We start from the raw sequence: 19,995 nt of genomic DNA on the forward strand, positions 1-19,995 counted from the left end.
ATCTTATATTTTCTTTTTCTTTAATTTATTTTATTGTAAACAAATGGGATACGTCTTGTTTCTCTGTACATGAAGTAGAGGCATACGTTTACATAGGGTAATGGTGTTTGATTCATTCTGTTACTTTTTCCTCCCCCCCACCCTTCCCACCCCTCTTTTCCCTCTACACAGTCCCTCCTTCCTCCATTCTTGCCTCCCTCCCTTGGCCCGTTATATATCATCATTCGCTTATCAGCAAGATAATTCACCCTTTGGTTTTTTGAGATTGGCTTATCACACATAGCATGATATTCTCCAATTGCATCCATTTGCCTGCAAATGCCATAATTTTATTATTCTTCATGACTGAGTAATATTCCATTGTGTGTGTGTGTGTGTGTGTGTGTGTATAATATATATATATATATATATATATATATATATACATATATATATATATCACAGTTTATTTATTCATTCATCGATTGAAGGGCATCTAGGTTGGTTCCACAGTCTGGCTATTGTGAATTGAGCAGCTATGAACATTGATGTGGCTGCATCACTGTAGTATGATGATTTTAAGTCATTTGGGTATAGATCAAGGAGTGGGATAGCTGGGTCAAATGGTGGGTCCATTCCAAGTTTTCTAAGGAATCTCCACACTGCTTTCCAGAGTGGCTGCACTAATTTGCAACCCCACCAGCAATGTATGAGTGTACCTTTTCCCCCACATCCTTGCCAACACCTATTGTTGCTTGTATTCTTGATAATCGTCATTCTAATTGGGGTGAGATGGAATCTTAGGGTGGTTTTGATTTGCATTTCTCTTATTACTAGAGATGTTGAACATTTTTTCATATGTTTGTTGATTGCTTGTAGATCTTTTGTGAAGTGTCTGTTCATTTGCTTAGCCCATTTGTTGACTGGATTATTTGTATTCTTGGTGTAGAGTTTTTTGAGTTCTTTATAGATTCTGGAGATTAGTGCTCTATCTGAAGTATGAGTGGCAAAGATTTTTCTCCCACTCTGTAGGCTCTCTCTTCACATTGCTGATAGTTTCCTTTGCTGAGAGAAAGCTATTTAGTTTGAATCTATCCCAGTTATTGATTCTTAGTTTATTTCTTGTGCTATGGGAGTCCCATTAAGGAAGTCTGATCCTAAGCCAACATGTTGAAGATTTGGACCTACTTTTTCTTCTATAAGATGCAGTATCTCTGGTCTGATTTCAAGGTCCTTGATCCATTGTGAGTTGATTTTTGTGCACAGTGAGAGATAGGGGTTTAGTTTCATTCTGTTGCATATGGATTTCCAGTTTTCCCAGCACCATTTGTTGAAGAGGCTATCTTTTCTCCATTGCATATGTTTGGACCCTTTGTCTAGTATGAGAAAATTGTATTTATTTGGGATCTTATGATATTTTCTACAGTCCTTGGTACCTGGTTTATAAAATTCTCTCTATGTTCCCTTATGTCCTCTTTAATGTTGACTTCAATATTCATGTAAGTTGTCCATCCAACAACTGAAACTTTCAGTTTTTTTAAAGTAATTCCTTCTGCATTAACTATAGACTAGCAAAATTTGCAAAAATGGTAGAATTTCTGTATAACCATGACCAGGATCACACTAATTGTGATATTTTACATTAATGTATTATATTACCCAAGCTAGGAAATTGATGTTATTATAACAAAATCACCTACACTACAGATCTCACTGGGGTTTCATCATTTTATGCATGTTCTACTTAGGTATGAATAACTATGACATTTAATTTTTTTAATACAAAAATAATTACCTCAGTAGCTGAATCATGTTACTTTCCCACTAGCAATATATTAAAGATCCAGTTTATTTAAATGCTTCCCAAATTTAAATTAAACAATATTATATATATTATGAGCAATGTATATTGGTATCTTATCTGGGTATGTTATGAGGCCCTTCTCAGTGCTGTTTAATTGGGATCCTTTTCTTTCTGTGTGTCCTAATTCTTGGCCCTCCTTCAGGGTATCTGTTTATTAATCTCCTCTACTTATAAGTATACCATTTATTTTAGATAATACCCACCTTAATGGATTCCTAGATCCATTAACTAGATCTTGATGGATGCCATCACCAAATAGTTTTATTCTGAGATAATGGAGATTAGAACTTCCAAATAAATTTTGCTAAGACACAATTCAACCCATAAATAAAGGTTCTAAAAAATATTTGTTGAATGTACCCAAAGAAGAAAATTTATAAAATTTTTAATTACCTTCTTTATTATTTAGCTTTACTTTCTATAACAAAATTTCTGACACAATGTACTTATGAACTAAAGAGGTTAAATTAACTTACAGTTTCAACTGGAAGTCAAAATTAAGGGACAGGCCCCATAGTGGGGGTGGTAGTACATATAAAATAAGGGCCAAATCACAAGCTAGGAAGCAGAGTGCTGGGTGTGGCCAGGCCTGCTCCTTTAAAAGACTCACAAGGAATCTAGGGATTGCACAAGAAGTACATTTTTTTTAAAAAGCCTCCAAAGAACTAAGGACCATTACTAGGATCCATATCTTGAATATTCCACCAAACCTCCACCTACTGCCACTCTTAACACCAAGCACAGATCACAAGAACACCTGAGGGAAGAAAATGAAACCATATACAAACCACTGCATTCTACCAATGGCCCCCAAGATTTATGTCCTCAGTTTATAATTCAAATTATAGTTTTAACAAATGATATGAACCTACTATGATTGTAACATGAAGAAAAAAAGGGAAGTCATAAGAGATAAGATATAAAATATTGAATGTTTACAACTTTATAAAAATTAAAAATGAAAAATTTCACAAAGTGCAGAGAAGAAAAAGAAGGAAGTTTCATGTGCTGAACACTTTACATTTTGTAAGGGATGTCACATTTTTAACTTCTTTATACTGGCAAATGAAAAATAGAAATATAAGTTTACTTATCAGAGATAATGAGAAAAATAATAATGGGTACAGGTAGTGAAGAAAGAATAGGATTCCCAGTCTTTTCCTCTGTCATTTGGACTAAATAGAAATAAATACATAACTGATGAAATAAAGAATCTTTAAAAATATATGGGACCAGACCATGATGAGACAGTGCATTAATGACCCAATGTTATACTTCCTTATTTAATACTAAAACTCAATATGCAAGTTCACACTGCTTACACTGTTGCCTAGTATCTAGTTGGCAAGGTACACAGAAGAGCAACCACTTACAGGTAGGTGGAGTGAAAGGGATGGAAGGGAGTTGATATGTGAGAGGAAATGGCACAGGTGCCCAGAAATATCTTCATTAAAATGAAGTCTCAAATGACTGTGGTGTCATATTTGCTTCCAATCCCAGGATAGGAAATCACAGGGGTTATTCAAAATCTTAAAGTCCTCAATGCTTGCCAGCTTTCAAAGCTGTTTTCATGGGCATCTCTCCACTTGGAGAAAAAAGGATTATAATGTCTTGTCACTCAATCTGAGACTCTCTTCTGTCAGCAGAGCTCAGCCCTCCATTTCTGGACAGGAGAATGGAAGAAAGGTAAGAACTGTCAGAATTCCTGCGAGGTATGGTGATTGCTCTGAATTCACTTCCCTGTGTTTCTATCATAGTGTGCTACATGGAGAGAGGCCTGGTGCTTCTTTCAGGAAAGGGAGGAGACAGAATTATACTTCGGAAGACTGGGTGCCCAAAGCTCCAACTTTAGGAATCTAAGATGATGTTAATGAGACATTTTCTTCTTCTGATTGAACTCTAATTTTCCCTTTTTTTCCAATCACTTAAATCTGCTGTCAGGGATATATTACTGCCTTTTTAAAAAATTCATGTGAAAAGTTAAGCCTCATGAAGGTGTAACTCACTAGAGCTAAGATGCTATATAATGGGCTTCATTGCTTTCACTTGCTTTTCAAAAATATTTTGTGTATTTCTCAAGGTTCTAATAAGAAACCAATGGTTCAAATTGGAATAATTGAAGTGTAGTTCAGGAGGGACTATTTACAGAGATGTGCAAGATTAAGGGGAAGATGCCAATGCGTGGTGAAGTGCCCTGAGGAAAGCAAGAAGGAAACAGTATTTCCACCCTTGGTTATAAGAGGAAAGGAAGGAGCTTCTACCAGAGATAGAGCATAGCCAGAGCTGTAGCTGTATTAGTAAAAGATGACCGGGCAGGTGGAGAAGCAGTGCCGCTGCCAACACCCAGCCTCACAGCAGAGAGCTAGGGGTTCAAACACTAAAATCCTTCTCCCCCTGTCCTCTACTGTCCTGATTGTATCGGCAGGAAACCAAGTTCACTCTGAAACAAGAAGGAAAAGGATGTCATTTATGGAGTTTGAAGAAGCCGCCAGGTTGAGAAATCTATCAAGATAGAGATGAATGATGAAATAAAATCTGTCAGGGCCTATGAAACTCTCTCTCACCTCCTCATGTGTTTTCCTACTCTCTGAGGTTTTCTCCATCTAATATCATGGAATCCCTTCCAATCTTATCTCCATTGAAATACTTGTTGCTTATTTACATATTATTTCTCTTGCGTCAATTTTGTGGAAGAGTCACCTTCCTTAGTAAAAAATGCCTTGGAAGTGGAATATCATTTTAAAATCCAAAACCTTCATTCCTGTTTAGAGTGAAAGTTTGGCTGAAAAGATCTACTCATGATCTTAACAGGATATGTGTTAGACCTGTGCTGTAAGCTCCAGAGGATCAGAAACAAGGAATTCTTTGATAGTGCTAATCTCTAGGCCTGAGAGGGTCCCATGATCTGTGTGGTCCTACATAACTCCTAGCTATATCAGTATGGATGCCTGAGAGAAAATAAAGATGGAAATGGTGGCAACAGTCTTTCTATTAATCATGTAGCTGAGAAGCTGTTTACCTCACTCTCCTCACTTGCTTAGGTCAGGGCCTAGCCCTGTGGTGATTAAGCATTAAGAGAGGAAGGGAAATGGGATCCTTCAGACCTGAAACTCAGAGAATCACTGTTAACGAAGAGAAAAATGGCACTGGGGACTCTAGAAGTTTTGACAGTGCTGATGGTGTCTCACATTCTGTCGCCCTATGAAGATTCTTTGGAAGCTCTGAAAACAAAATAAGTCAAGAGGGGACAAAGAACAGAGGCAAAGCATCAGGTAGGGCTCCAGGACACCAGGGGCTGGAGTTCGACCTGCTCTTGAAGTCACAATTTTGGAAACTTCCTTCATTTGAGCCTCAGTTTATTCTTCTCCTAGGTAAGGATGTTACAATAGATGATCTGTAAAGAACACATGATATAATTGGGGTAGGGTAGAACAAACAAGAGATGTCTTGAATATTGAAGGTCTTTACAGAGCTTCATGATTGATGACAAAGACAAATACACCACACCCTGAAGACAAATGTGGAAACTCCATTCAGTCAGGACACCAACACTTCCATTTTTCCTCCTGCTTCCTGTGAAAATCAATCAATACTGAGGGAACTTGGCTATCTAAGAAAACTCATGAATGATGCCTTCCCTTCAAGACGACACTCTGCATGACCAGAGAAGAAAGCACCCTCTATCCACTTGGAGGCCTCCAGCCCTGTGTGTCCTCTGGATTCTGAAGTCATAGCTGCCTTTGTGAGACAGCAAAGTGCTTTTCAATTCTCATATCTGTTCCTGGTTTACATTTCCCTTTTGTGCCCTAATTAATCAGCTTCTCTTCATGTTTCTGAACTTTGCTTCTGCTAGATTTTATTGTATCCACATTTGACAGTCATCTGAGGCATAACTTGGGATTTATTGCTCTGTTCTTCTCTCATCCACATATAACCAACACAGAAAAGTGGTAGGTTCAAATTGCTGGTTAAAATGTAGAACCTGGGATGTTGAAATCCACACATCAGGGGTAATCACCCATCCTGTTTGTGCTCCAAGTTCATCCTGTGTAAAAATGGGATGAATAGAAATTCTTACCTCATAGACTTTTTGGAAAATGCAGAGAAAAAATATGTGTAAACTCTTAAATTTATTCCTGTTAATCATTAAGATATGCATGTGTTAATTTACCTGTTTGAAATCTACCTGAGAAACTCTTTATGTCTCGGTCCATGCCCTTGTTCCATTACACTTCACATACTCTTCTCACACAAAAACACTCATCAAGAAGAAAAATGCTATTAAGGATTTTCTGGGAGTAAATGGAGTAGGTTCTTATTGAACACACCTTAGTAGTCCTCCGTAGATAGTCTCCTATTTCAAATACCTCTTCTCAGTGGCAAACAAATCTCACACACATTCATACCCTCTTCCTCTATACTGATTAACAATATAGCTGAGATACAAATCTGACGCCACATTGTTCACCAAATGCCTCTAGGTGCTAAACAAAGCCACCTTGAATCCACACTTCAAAGGAACATCATTTTTCAACATCAGTTGTTTCATCACATGTAAGTAATTCTAAATATACCCAGTACATAATCACATTAAGGATTATGATGAACTGTATTTTCATTATCTTATTATGTGTTGTGTTAAGGTCTTTCATTGTAATTTTTTTTTTTTGCTATGAAATTTCTTTTTATTTTTTTATTTTTTATTTTTTTATTATTGTATACAAATGGAATACATGTTGTTTCTCTATTTGTACATAGAGTCAAGGCATACCATTTGTGTAATCATATGTTTACATAGGGCAATGATGTTTGATTATTTTTTCCCCTTCCCCCCCACTCCTCCCACCCCTCTTTTCCCTCTATACAGTCCTTCTTTCCTTCATTCTTACCACTCTCCTTATCCCTATCCCTAAACCTAACCCTAAACCTAATGCTAACCCCTCCCACCCCCCATTATATGTCCTCATCCGCTTATCAGCGAGATCATTTGTCCTTTAGTTTTTTGAGATTGGCTTATCTCACTTAGCATGATATTCTCCAATTGCATCCATTTGCCTGCAAATGCCATAATTTTATCATTCTTCATGGCTGAGTAATATTCCATTGTATATATATGCCACACTTTCTTTATCCATTCATCAACTGAAGGGCATCTAGGTTGGTTCCACAATCTGGCTGTGGTGAATTGAGCAGCAATGAACATTGATGTGGCTGTATCTCTGTAGTATGCTGATTTTAAGTCCTTTGGGTATAGGCCAAGGAGTGGGATGGCTGGGTCAAATGGTGTTTCCATTCCAAGCTTTCTGAGGAATCTCCACACTGCTTTCCAGAGTGGCTGCACTAATTTGCAACCCCACCAGCAATGTATGAGTTTTCCTTTTTCACCACATCCTCGCCAACACCTATTGTTGCTTGTGTTCTTGATAATCGCCATTCTAATTGGGGTGAGATGAAATCTTAGGGTAGTTTTGATTTGCATTTCCCTTATTACTAGGGATGTTGAACATTTTTTCATATACCTGTTGATTACTTGTACATCTTCTGTGAAGTGTCTGTTCATTTCCTTAGCCCATTTGTTGATTGGATTATTTGTATTCTTTGTGTAGAGTTTTTTGAGTTCTTTATAGATTCTGGAAATTAGAGCTCTATCAGAAGTATGGTTGGCAAAGATATTCTCCCACTCTGTAGGCTCTCTCTTCACATTGCTGATAGTTTCCTTTGCTGAGAGAAAGCTTTTTAGTTTGAATATATCCAAGTTATTGATTCTTGCTTTTATTTCTTGTGCTATGGGAGTCCTGTTAAGGAAGTCTGATCCTAAGCCAACAAGTTGAAGATTTGGACCTACTTTTTCTTCTATAAGATGCAGGGTCTCTGGTCTGATTCCAAGGTCCTTGATCCATTTTGAGTTGAGTTTTGTGTAGGGTGAGAGATAGGGGTTTAATTTCATTCTATTGCATATGGTTTTCCAGTTTTCCCAGCACCATTTGTTGAAGAGGCTATCTTTTCTCCATTGCATATTTTTGGACCCTTTGTCTAGAATGAGAAAATTGTATTTATTTGGGTTTCCGTCCATGTCCTCTATTCTGTACCATTGATCTACTTTCTATTTTGGTACCAATACCATGCCGTTTTTGTTACTATTGCTTTGTAGTAGAGTTGAAGATCTGGTATTGCAATACCCCCTGCTTCGCTCTTGCTACTGAGGATTGCTTTAGCTATTCTAGGTTTTTTATTCTTCCAGATGAATTTCATAATTGCTTGCTCTATTTCTGCAAGGTACATCACTGGGATTTTAATTGGAATTGCATTGAATCTGTATAGCACTTTAGGTAGTATAGCCATTTTGATAATATTAATTCTGCCTATCCAGGAACATGGGAGATCTTTCCATCTTCTAAGGTTTTCTTTAATTTCTTTCTTTAGTGTTCTGTAGTTCTCATTGTAGAGGTCTTTCACCTCTTTTGTGAGATTGATTCCCAAGTATTTTATTTTTTTTGATGCTATTGTGAATGGGGTAGTTTTCCTAATTTCTCTATCTGAAGATTCATCACTTATGTATAAAAATGCATTGGATTTATGAGCATTGATCTTGTAACCTGCTACTTTACTGAATTCACTTATGAGTTCTAAAAGTTTTCTGGTGGAATTTCCAGGTTCCTCTAAATATATAATCATGTCATCAGCGAACAGGGATAGTTTGAGTTCTTCTTTTCCTATTCGTATCCCTTTAATTTCTTTGGTTTGTCTAATTGCTCTAACTCTTTATTGAAATGATCTCTTGCTTCCCGTATTTGGTCTTTTAACTGTTGATTGGTGTGATCATTTAATGCCTGCATTTGCTCTTTCATCTCCTCCTTCAATGCCTGCATTTGCTCTTTCATCTCCTCATTTGCTTCCCTGATCGTTTTAATTATGTACATTCTGAACTCCCTTTCTGACATTTCTTCTGCTGTGTTGTCATTGGGTTTTATTGATATAGTATCTAGGTTTGTTTGGGACATTTTCTTCCCTTGTTTTCTCATATTGGTCAGCTGTCAGTGGGACCCTGAGATATTGCAGATTTCCGCTATTGGCTTATAGTGTCCCGGTAGATTTCCAGTGTATCACCTCCCAGCCTTCAGTAGCCTGATGTCTTGGAGGAACTTGATAATGCAGTGCATCCAAAGAATGCTGCCCCTAGCCCCCTACTGGTTCCAGGGTTTGGAGCTGGCTCTGTGCGGAAAGGCTCTCACTGGGGGCCTGCACCGTGCAGCTGGCTGTGTGGGCGGGGCCCACTGCCTGAGTGCGCAGGGCTGCCTGTGGAAGACTCTAGCTGCCCTGCCTTGCTCCGATAAGCCACCTCTATCTGGGCCTGCCACCCGGGCCGAGCTTTACCCAGTGGGCAGACTCACCTGTGGCTCTATTTCAGTCCGAGTCTCTCAATGCCTCCCCTTCTTAACTCCTGGGTTCTGGAGCGACTGGGGGTGCAGTCACCCTCTAGGCCACCATCTTGGACCCCTTTCATTGTAACTTTATGTTTATTTTCCATTTAATCCACATTATCCTACAGTGTAAGGTTTCCAGTTCATATATTCATTCATTAAATAGATATTGAGGGCATGTGGGCCAAACTGAGCTCAGTATTTGGGATTAAATGGTAAACCTGTCTTCAGTGCCTGACACACTGAGCCATTTCTCTGACCAGCCATTCTCACCCCTGCTTTAGCAAAAGCTCACATTAACCTAGTGGCAATAAAGCCAGGTTTTCTTTCACCTCCTTGAATGCAACCTTCTTTGGGATGGAGATTTTATAATCACTTCTGCCTCTGTCTCCATTCCTGCACCTGAGAGAAAACATTTCCAGGACACAGTAGTGCTGGTCCCGCTCTGAGTGGAAGTGTTCGGATTATAACAGATTACTTTGTCATTTAGGTCCAGGTCAGAGAGCTCAGGCAGTTCAGACAATGACTACTGGATTTGAAACTGTATTTCAGGAATCCACAACTGTTGATAGGTTACTTCTCCTTTGCAATCCTCTGTTTTCCTTCTCTTTAAAGTGGACATAGTAATCCCCACATAGCAGGGTAATCCTGAACCTCTGAGCTGTTGCTGCAAGTGCATAAGTCTTCTTTGTGTTCCCAGGGGAACCACGGAAGAGATAAGGAGCCAGGATCCATTCATTGCAGCCTGGAGGACAAGAAACCACACCACCCGATGGAAGTTATGAGAACCATCCTCCATTTTTCCAATTGTGTGACATTAATAATCTGATCCTTGTATAATCAATAATCAATCCATGTATTGACCTTCATTATTTCCCTGATTGGGCTGGCAGGAAATGCATCTGTGCTCTGGTTCTTGAGCTTCCACGTGTGCAGCAATGCCATTTACATCTATATCCTAATCCTGACTGTTGCTGGCTTCCTCCTTCTTTGCCTCCATATCACTGTGTTCCTGAAAGAAGTCATCAAAATGTTCCTTCGCATCTCCATTATTACATATGGCATCACATTCACTTGGGTAATCATTTTCTACATTGCAGGTCTGGGCCTGCTCAATGCTATTAACACTGAGCACTGCCTGACACACATCAGCTTTCATGTGTGCCCTGCTCTGGGCCCTATCCATATTTCTGAGTATCTTGGACACAGTCTATTGTTTTCATCTCAATGAAACTGAAGTTCATTGCTGTGAAAAAGTTGATTTTACTGTAACTGCTGTTATGGTGCACAACTTAAGAACAGACCGATCACCACTGAGAAGTCCAAATTTGAGAGTCTTTATTAAGCCGGCCAGCTGACTGTCTCACATAATGCCCCAAAAAATGGTTATTGGGAGAACAGTCCCAACCACAGAGTTGTAGGGGTTCTTATACCAAAAACTACATTAATCATAAGTGTCTGTTCTATGATTCAAAATTACACATTAACATCATGAGATCATCAACAGAGGGGGAAGTGGGTCAAAATGACCCTTACCTAGGTACAAACTGAAGAATGGTTACTAACATCCACATAATCACTGTTCACATGGTACATTATTTAGGAGCAATAGGAATCAAAAGAGACCAATTTTTCTTACATAGGAATTATCATTCTGTATTGTTAAACATGTCACACTAGGTAACTGATGATGGGTACAGAGGTGGGGTATTCCCATGGGAGAAGTTTATTTCCTAGGTAACGTGAAGTCTCAGAGCAAACTGGAATCTGTTTAATCATTTCCCTTAGAGCCTGGCCTATAGCATTCTCATGGAGCCAGGTCTGTCAGCTCATCACACTGCATGACTGCTTTTTTTATCTGTGGTTCTCTCGGGGTCCAGCCTGGCTCTGCTGGGTAGGATGTTCTGTGGATCCTACCAGAAACCTCTCAACAAGCTGTATGTTACCATTCTGCTCATAGTGTTGTTGTTTCTCTTCTGTGGTCTGCTGTTAGGAGTATTTTTGTTCCCTATAGAGTGGATACAGAATGATTCTGATGCCCTCAGTTGTCTTTACCTGTGCTAACAGCTGTGCCAACCCCATCATTTATTGCTTTGTTGGCACTTTTAGGCAGCAGTTGTGGGCATGTAAACTCAAGCTGGTGCTTGAATGGGCTCTGCAGGACACTCCTGAGAAAGAGGAATGTGGAGACAGACTTTCTCAGGGAACCCTGGAGATGTAAGGCAGCAGAGTGCAGCAGGAATAAAGAGCCTCTGCTCTCGTCCTTCAGATGTGCCTTCAAGAGGTAACAGTGCCCAGCCACATTTGACAGTCATTTGCTCTCCTCTCAGCCTCCTGCCCCTGAAATTTTTTCACATCTTCCAATGGGTTTATGTTAATCTGGATTTTCTTCTTTCCCTGATGGAAACAAAACTTAAGTAAGAATGTCTGAATCCATTTGTGATATTTTCAATAAATATCTCATCACATCATCACCTAAGTCTTTTTCATTGATGCTTTTGACATATTGATTCCAATGTAAAAAGGATTCTCATAAAAAATTATAAACTTCTTATTTTTTTACTGTTTTCTATCTGAAGTTTTGGAAAATAATGACATCTTATTTCTCTGTCTATGCTGTGAGCAATTGGTCTTGTTATGTGTTGGGACATTAATGAAAATAGAAAGCTTGTTTCTGAATGAGTGAGTTCTAGTCCAAGAAATCTTATTGAATTTCCTGGGTTTTGAAGGTAGAATGTCTACCTGCATAAGAACAACCGAGAAAAATTGAGTTTATAAAAACTCTTCTGGTAGCATTTGTCTATGGCACGGTAGGAAGTTGACCTTGGATTTTAGCAGTAAAAACTGTGTCCTTTGCTCCTGAGAGCTGATATGTAGTTGTTGAACTGTTTTTTTTACTAGTACTCAACCTGGAGACATTTTCCATAACCTGAAATCATGGCATATGTAGGGATAGAGATCCTGAGTGTGCTAGATTACAGATTGCACAAGACATGGGGTCAAGACACCTGGAGTCTCAAACTGATCCATAATTTAATTGGGTGACATGCTCACCCCAAGCAATCCAAGCAGGTACTAAATTTATTGAATTGCCAAGCCTGAATCTTATGCCATTTGTGGACTAGAATTAATTTTCAGAAAAAGACAGGACAGAAAAGATGGACATAGACTGAAAAAAACTGTATTGTGATTCAGGTAACCTCAGAAGTTGAAAACATTTGACTTTTGACTTTGGGGAACTGGCTTATTTTAAAAAGTATGATAATCTCCAGATCCATTCATTTACTGGTGAATGCCCTAAATTTATTTTTCCTTATGACTGAGTAATATTCCATTGTGTATATATTCCACACTCTTTATGCATTCATCTATTGATGGGTACTTAGGTTGGCTCCATAACTTGGCTACTTTGAATTGTGCTGCTACAAATTTTGATGTGTCTGTGTAACTGCAGTATTCTGACTTTAAATCTTTGAATATATACAGAGGAATGAGATAGCTTGATAATGTGTTGGTTTTATTCTTAGTTTTTTGAGGAATCTTTATACTGATAAACAGAAGCTCATTCAAAGTAACGGGAACAGAAGAGAATAGAAGGAAGATCAGTGGAGTAGACAAAGGGGAGTGAAGGGAAGGGAAGAGATCTGGAATAGGGAAAGACAGTGGAATGAATCTGACTCAACATTCCTCTCCTATAAAGGCAATGCAGTGGCAGGCAGTTGGTGGGTCATGTCCACTGGGTCAAACATGGAAATACAGTGATAGAGAAGAGATGGACCATGAAGAACTTTGTGGGCACTGGAGCAGGACCAGTGTGATCAAATCCATCCTGAATTTGCTGCATTGTAAACTGCAAGTGACTAAACCTCTTAGGGTCTTTGCTGCAAAAATGGAGAAAACAACGGCACCTACCCTCACAGTACTGTTGACAGAATTAAGTGACATGATGTGAATGAAATGCTTGGCAACAATGTCTACATGGCAAGGCTCAAGGAATATGAACTATTCATTCCCATTATCATCACTGTCCTGTTTGTTGGTTGATTTCCATTGGCAATTGCTAAATACTTCTGATCACCATATCTGTGGCAAACTATGCTCTATTATAGGTATCTGGCACTAATTTAAAAAAATATATATAGGGGATATAGCTCAGTTGGTACAGTGCTTGCCTTGCATGTATAAGGCCCTGGGTTCAGTTCCCAGCACCACAATATATATAAAGCAATGTGTATACCCTAATAGATACTCATGATATATTGTTAGTGGAAAATGTTCTAACATAGTTAATATAAAGTAATTTTTGAAAAAATATGTACATCTACATATATGGTCTGAAAAAAAATTACAAATATACCCAAAAAAAACCATTTCTACATACATATATGAACATATTATAGTGAATCTCACCATTGTGTACCTGCACAAGGTACTAATTTTAAAAAGAGGGAAGGAAATAAGAGGTGTGAAAAAGGGAGGGGAAAGGGAAGTAGTGGGAATTGAATTAGAACAAATTATATTCCATGTTTTCATAATTATGTCAAAATGAACACTATTGTTACATATAACTAAAAATAACCCATAACTAAAAAGCTCATGTCTCTACTTCAAGGCTAAAATCACAGTGGGCATATATTCTTCAACCTAAGTAGCCAGTGCATGTACTCAGGAGATGGTGTGGTATATATTGGGAATCAATACTGTTCATACACCAAAGCTCACTTTAAAAATAGTGAGTTCTTTTGTTTTGTTTTGTTTTGTTTTGTTTGCTATTCTTCAGGATATTAGCATAGAGTTTAAAAGAAATGATCTCCCTCAGAGGATCAAATGTAATTGGTCTAATCCTCCCACCATGCAAACACAGACTCAGGGATAAGTGTGCATGAAGATTTCACTAGTAAGTGTGTATGATGTCTAGTAGATAGGGAAGACTTCTTGAAATACTTGGAATTTGAACTGATAATTCCACCATTAACTAGCATGTGCCTCTGCCACATTTTCAGTCAAATCAATATTTGAGGTTAGCAATGAATGATGAATAGAACTTGGAGGGATGGAAATGGGAGAAGAGGTGGTTCATGGTGACAATGAAAGAAGGAAACATATGTAGTTCACCATAAATAAAAGTGGAATAAAGTGAAGTCCACCTGGACTTATCTATCAATAATTACATTGAAGTAATTGAATTATGTTCCCAATTGCAAAGACAGAGGTTGATTTATAGGATTTTCAAATGAAGCAAGACCATACCATATACTGCCTATAAGAGATTTGCTTCACTCCAAATGACATGCATAGATTTAAAGTGAAAACATGAAGTCTGGGAATACAGCTGTTTTAGAGCCCTTGCCCAGCATTCAGAGGCCCTGGGCTCAATCCAGAGAACTAAAAAGCATGGGAAAGATAAAAAATTATATTCTATACTACCATAAACCAAATGAAATCAGGAAATAGGCTTTAAATCAAACATATACAAAGAGAAAAATAACACATTGTGTAACAAAAAGGAGGTCAATTTTAATCAAGAGGATATAGTGATTGTAAATATATATGTACCTGATAGCAGAGCCCATAAATATACAAATATTAAGAATCTTAAGAATCAGAGACATTGCAATATAATAATAGTGGGAGATTTCAAAATGCTACTTTCAATAATGGACACCTAATCCAGACAGAAAATTGTAAAGAATCATTGAAGTTGAAGAACACTTTAGACCAAATGAACCTAACAGACATATAGAGAACAATTTATCCAACCAAAATACAAACCACATTCCCCTCAAGGACACACAAAACATCTGCCAGCATGAGCCATAAGTAGATCACAAGACAAATATTGGTAAACATAAGCATATTGAGTAATTTTTCTGATGACAGTATAAAATAAAATAAAAATAAAAAGAAGATAAAAAAATGTGTCAATGAAAGAATTTTTAAAAATTGCTAAGAATATTGAAAAGGAAAAAAGTGTAAGCACAACATATCAAAATGTGTAGTGCAGCAAAGACATTTTAAAGATGAAAAATTATAACACCTAATTCATGCATTAAAAACACAGAAAGAGTTCTTATAAACAAAGTAATAGCTCAAGAAAATAGAAAAGAAAAAACAAGCCCAATGTTAGCCCAAGGAAAGAAAAAGTAAATATCAGAACTTAAATAAATCAAGTCACAAAAACAATACAAAAGATGAATAGAAACAAAGATTTGATTTTTAAGAGATGCACAAAATTTAAAAAAATTATGTATACCAATAAGAGAAAAAGAAAAGAGGCTCAAATAAATAAAAACAGAAATCAAAGACAAAATACTACAATGGAAGCAAGAACAAAGGTCAGGCAGTTAGTGTAGATAAGATGATCTGGTTGGATCCTGAAACTGGAAGATGAATCAAAGGGAATGGAATGTTAATACTTCAGAACACATCCCCCTCAGTTGTGGCCAAAGCCACCTGCTTCTGAGGTATTGACATTTTAATACCTTCAGAGCATATAGCCTTCCCCTAACTGATAACCAGAAAGTCACCTGCCTCTAGAGAGATAGTTCCTCCCAGCAGGGAATTGTTCTTTTGTATTCCCTGGGCAGCTACCCCTGAATTGCACCTTTCCAGTCTTTTTGCCTCATTGGCAAGATAAAATGAGGGGACATGAGACTAAGAAATCTGGACATTTTAAAAGGGACAAGATTTACTTCCTCCCATAAACACCCAACTCAGGGTCCAATTCTCTGTGGAGAGGTCTGTGTTACAATTATTTAAATAAAACTTGCTTTCTAAGCATACTTCAGCATGTCTATGGTGCTCAATCTTCACATCTTGGGAAACAGAACTCATCAACACTCATCAACATTGGTGGTAACACAAAGTCACAAAAATAAAAAGGATCCTAAGGGGCAATTATAAGCAAACATTGGGTACAGTAATAAGATAAATACAATCCAAGACACATATAGTATACTAATGCTAAATCATAAAAAGTATGAAATATGAATGAATCCATAATAAGCAAGGAGATTAAGACAGCAATTTAAAAAACCTCTGATCAAAGAAAATCTAGGATTTGATGCCTTCACTGCTCACTTGGATCAAATATATAAAGAACTCAATAATTATTCACAAATCTTTCCAAAAAGTAGAAGAGAATACAGTCAAGTATTTTTAAAAGACAAGAATTTCTTAATACTAAGGTCATACAAAGACATCACAAGACAAGAAAACTATAGGATAACATTCAAGATGAACACAGACACAGAATTCCTCAACAATTTACTGTAGGGAACATTCCTCAAGCTTATCTGACAGCAGTCACTGACACCATAGTCTAAGTAAGTCAAACAGTCTGAACAGAGAAACTGAGGTAATGGTAAAGACTCACCATGGAATGAAGGTCTTTGTAGCTGTTGAGACTGAGCTTGAACTGAGGGGAGGCCTCGTTCTGACATGCATCACAGAAAGCTGTGATGTGAGCTCGCCCCTGCTGCCTTGCCTCATGCTGTGTGCTGGAGCTGCCATTCCCCCAGTCCTTTGTCTCAGACAAAGGCAGAATTACTTAGGCATGCTTGGTTTGTTTACACTACCTGGACCCTCAATGTATAGTTCACCTAAGGCTGACTCTGTTATACTTTAACAAGCATGTTAACCTGATTGGAAATGTATCTATATATGTCCTGTGCAACCCTAAATAAAATTAGAACCGTGCCTTCAGAGCTTGATCTCCAATGCCAGGGTAAGCACACTGGGTAAGGCTAAGAAGGGTAGGCATCGTTCATCCTCACCCTCAGCAAACCTGTCTCTGAACATCTACAAATTTACTAGCAAACCTAGTTCCATACATTAAAGTATCATGTACCATAACCAAGTGGCATTTATCCCAGGGATCCTAGTAGCCTTACACATTCTCAAGTCAATAAATATGAATCTATGAGGGATAAAAATCATAAGGTCATCTCATTAGATACATATAGATCATTTGACAAATTTATTATTCTTTCATAATAAAAACTCTAACAAATTAGGTATGGAAGGGTAACACTTCAACACAATAAAGTCCATATGTAATAAGCCTACAACATGATATTCAATCATTAAAAATTGAAATCCCTTCACTAAGATATGGGACAAGGCAAGAATGGCTACTCTTACTGAATGGTTATAGAAAATAATATTCCCATAAGACAGGCCCCCCAGGAAAAATGGAGGGACAGTGTGGCTCAGGAGGAGGGAGAAAAGTTAGCCAAACATTAAACCTCTCCAAGTACTAAAATCCTCTCCCCGTCACAATAGGCCCAAGGAAAAAGCAAAGTTTTGATACCACCGTTTATCAGGGACAAATTCTACTTCTTCATGTGTTGAAGTATGACATTAGAGAAGCATGCCAAGGCAAGCATATTAAGCAGATTTTATTTAAGGATAATAATACAGACTTCTCCCAGGAGGGAGAAGGGGGCCATGGTTGATGTTCTAGAATCCCAAGAAGTGAGCACACCCTACATCTTTTATAGGTTAAGGTCTCTTTTATTCTCCAGTTCTCTCCACCCTCATCACTCCTTCCTACCTATGTGACTAGGCCTGGTTTTGCAGGGAGATGTGCAGGGGGAGGGTCAAAGTGATTCAACCAGGCAAGGGCTCAGGGGGCATTAATTAGCACCTTCTTGCCTGTAGTCCTTGATAAGGGCAGGCAAATTTGGTAATCAATGGACTCCAGAGATCCTTGATATTCCATTCTCCCAGGGGCAGTCTCCAACTTCCAGAGGCAGATGGCTTTCATGGCCTCCATTTACTCCATTTGACCTGATCTCCTATTGCTATACACTGCCTGTCCCCAATTCTGGCTTCATCCGCCCTTTTGTTTTAGGATCTCCTTACTGCTATAAGGAAAGGGGGCAATGACTGCTCTGACTGCTTCGAGCTGGAAGGGGACAGCATGGGGCAAGAAGTTTGGAGTTCCCTTTTAAAATCGGGTCAATTGAGGGGTCCAACGTAGAAGTCTGGTTGGAGAAGAGCAGGTTGTAAAGGCATCTGGGAGTGGGTGCTTCTATGACAGAAGAACAAAAAGACATGAGTACTGAAATGAGATTAATACAAAATAAATGTTGCAGAATCTGGAACATGTCAATAAATATCATGAGGATGACAGAAGTCAATAATCCCTCACCAAGAGGTAGAGGAACTGAGAAATTGTTCCCATAAGAGAGCCTAACAAAGGCTGGAGAGGACAAGGCCTTTTTTTGGGAACTTTAACATTGTCCAAGATATCAGGAATGTAAACACAACATTTAACTCTTAATGTCATTGATGTCCCCAGAAAATATAGTTAAGCTATTTAATGTTATCTGATTTTTGTAAAGTATCCTTTTATTGGTATAACCTGTGTTTAGTAGAGATCTCTATATTTCTGTTACTTAGAGCTAGATAGTCATACCAGCAAACATAAGTTGAGCCTACCTGTGTTGCTTAGGAAGATCTGTAGGCCTTACTGACTAAAAATTTCTGACTCTGGCAGTTTCTCTTGGTAGTTATCAGGCATATTTGCCTATGAATCTCTTTTATGTAGCTTCCAGTCTTTATTTATTTTAGGGGGCTAACACAAGTGTACATCTTAAGTTACATTTAACCTTTTTTTTTTTTAATGCCCAAGAATGACTATATTTTGGTTTTAACTCTTTTGCTAGGTGTTTAAGTTCAAGTTGGTCAAATTGACCTGTTCCTGTCAAACAGTCAGCTGAGTTCCCACAGCGTTCACTCATGGGGAATTTGAGAGCAGCTTCTTAGCTCCTTTAGTGCCATTTGCTAGGTAGGGTGTCCTTGATGTGGTTTCCCTTGGAAGCATCAGGGATGTCTCCCTTTTTTCATGACCCTCCTGTGCAGCAGGTGCAGTGATTGACTTTTCATCCTCCAGTGGTCTCATCAATCTCCCTGATCGGGAGGTCACGTGACCCAGAGTTGCAAAGCTCCTTAGAGAAGTTCCCTTGTTTTCTGGATTCAGGCTGACTCTGAGGGCAAGAGCCAAATACTAGTTTTTATTGGCCTCTGTATTTGATCTCAATCTCTAAGTTTGATCTTAACCATCCAACAAACCAGTCTCACTAGTCATAATGTAATGAGTACTGGGCTTTATCTTCAATGCCTATTACTTTACAGTCATTTACCCTTTTATTTAACTGGAGTCTGTGTTAGTACTGAAGTTACTATTATATACACTCTCTGTTCTGTAGGTGATAGTTTATTATCACAAGTTACCTAGGTTGTGTGTACTTGAAGCAGTACCTCTGCAAAACTAACAGGTAACAGTTTTACAAAATGAAATTAGCAAGAGTAAAAATATATTTAGCTTGTATGATACCTATCTTGAATTTTGGCTGAGCTATACATTATATCTCCTATTTGAGATCACAATAATTCTACAACAAAAACCAATCTTTTGAATATAACTTTAAATAAGCTGGAGTCTGGCTTATTTTGGAGCCACTCTAACATACAGTAGGGTGGAAAGCAGAGCTTATCTCGGGTAAGGTGTGGCTCTTTACAAATCTTAAGTGAAGTGTTCTAATTCTGATGCTGATCTTTATTTCTTTCTTGTCATTTTAAGAAGTTTACTTATATTGTTTCCTGAGTCTATATGAACATTAGTTAATACAATTTAACATTATATCTAAAACATGAATTGAAGAAAGACTGAGAGAACTTTTAGCTTTCCTTTTGTGTGGCAAGTTAGCAAAATGCTTTTATGTT

The 19,995-nt window shown here is 38.0% G+C and overlaps 1 protein-coding gene across 1 annotated transcript in view; it reads left to right on the plus strand.

The window, feature by feature from the left end:
- The first annotated feature begins 11,290 nt into the window (after window positions 1–11,290).
- LOC124959477 (mas-related G-protein coupled receptor member X3-like) overlaps window positions 11,291–19,995 on the plus strand; it is a 28,380-nt gene continuing 19,675 nt past the window's right edge. Inside the window, exon 1 of the mRNA XM_047517918.1 lies at window positions 11,291–11,481. Coding sequence (XP_047373874.1) covers window positions 11,291–11,481 — 191 coding nt within the window. The remainder of the gene's footprint in view (window positions 11,482–19,995) is intronic.

This window comes from Sciurus carolinensis, chromosome 11 (assembly GCF_902686445.1).
Source record: "Sciurus carolinensis chromosome 11, mSciCar1.2, whole genome shotgun sequence".
In the NCBI taxonomy this organism is placed as follows: Eukaryota; Metazoa; Chordata; class Mammalia; order Rodentia; family Sciuridae; genus Sciurus; species Sciurus carolinensis.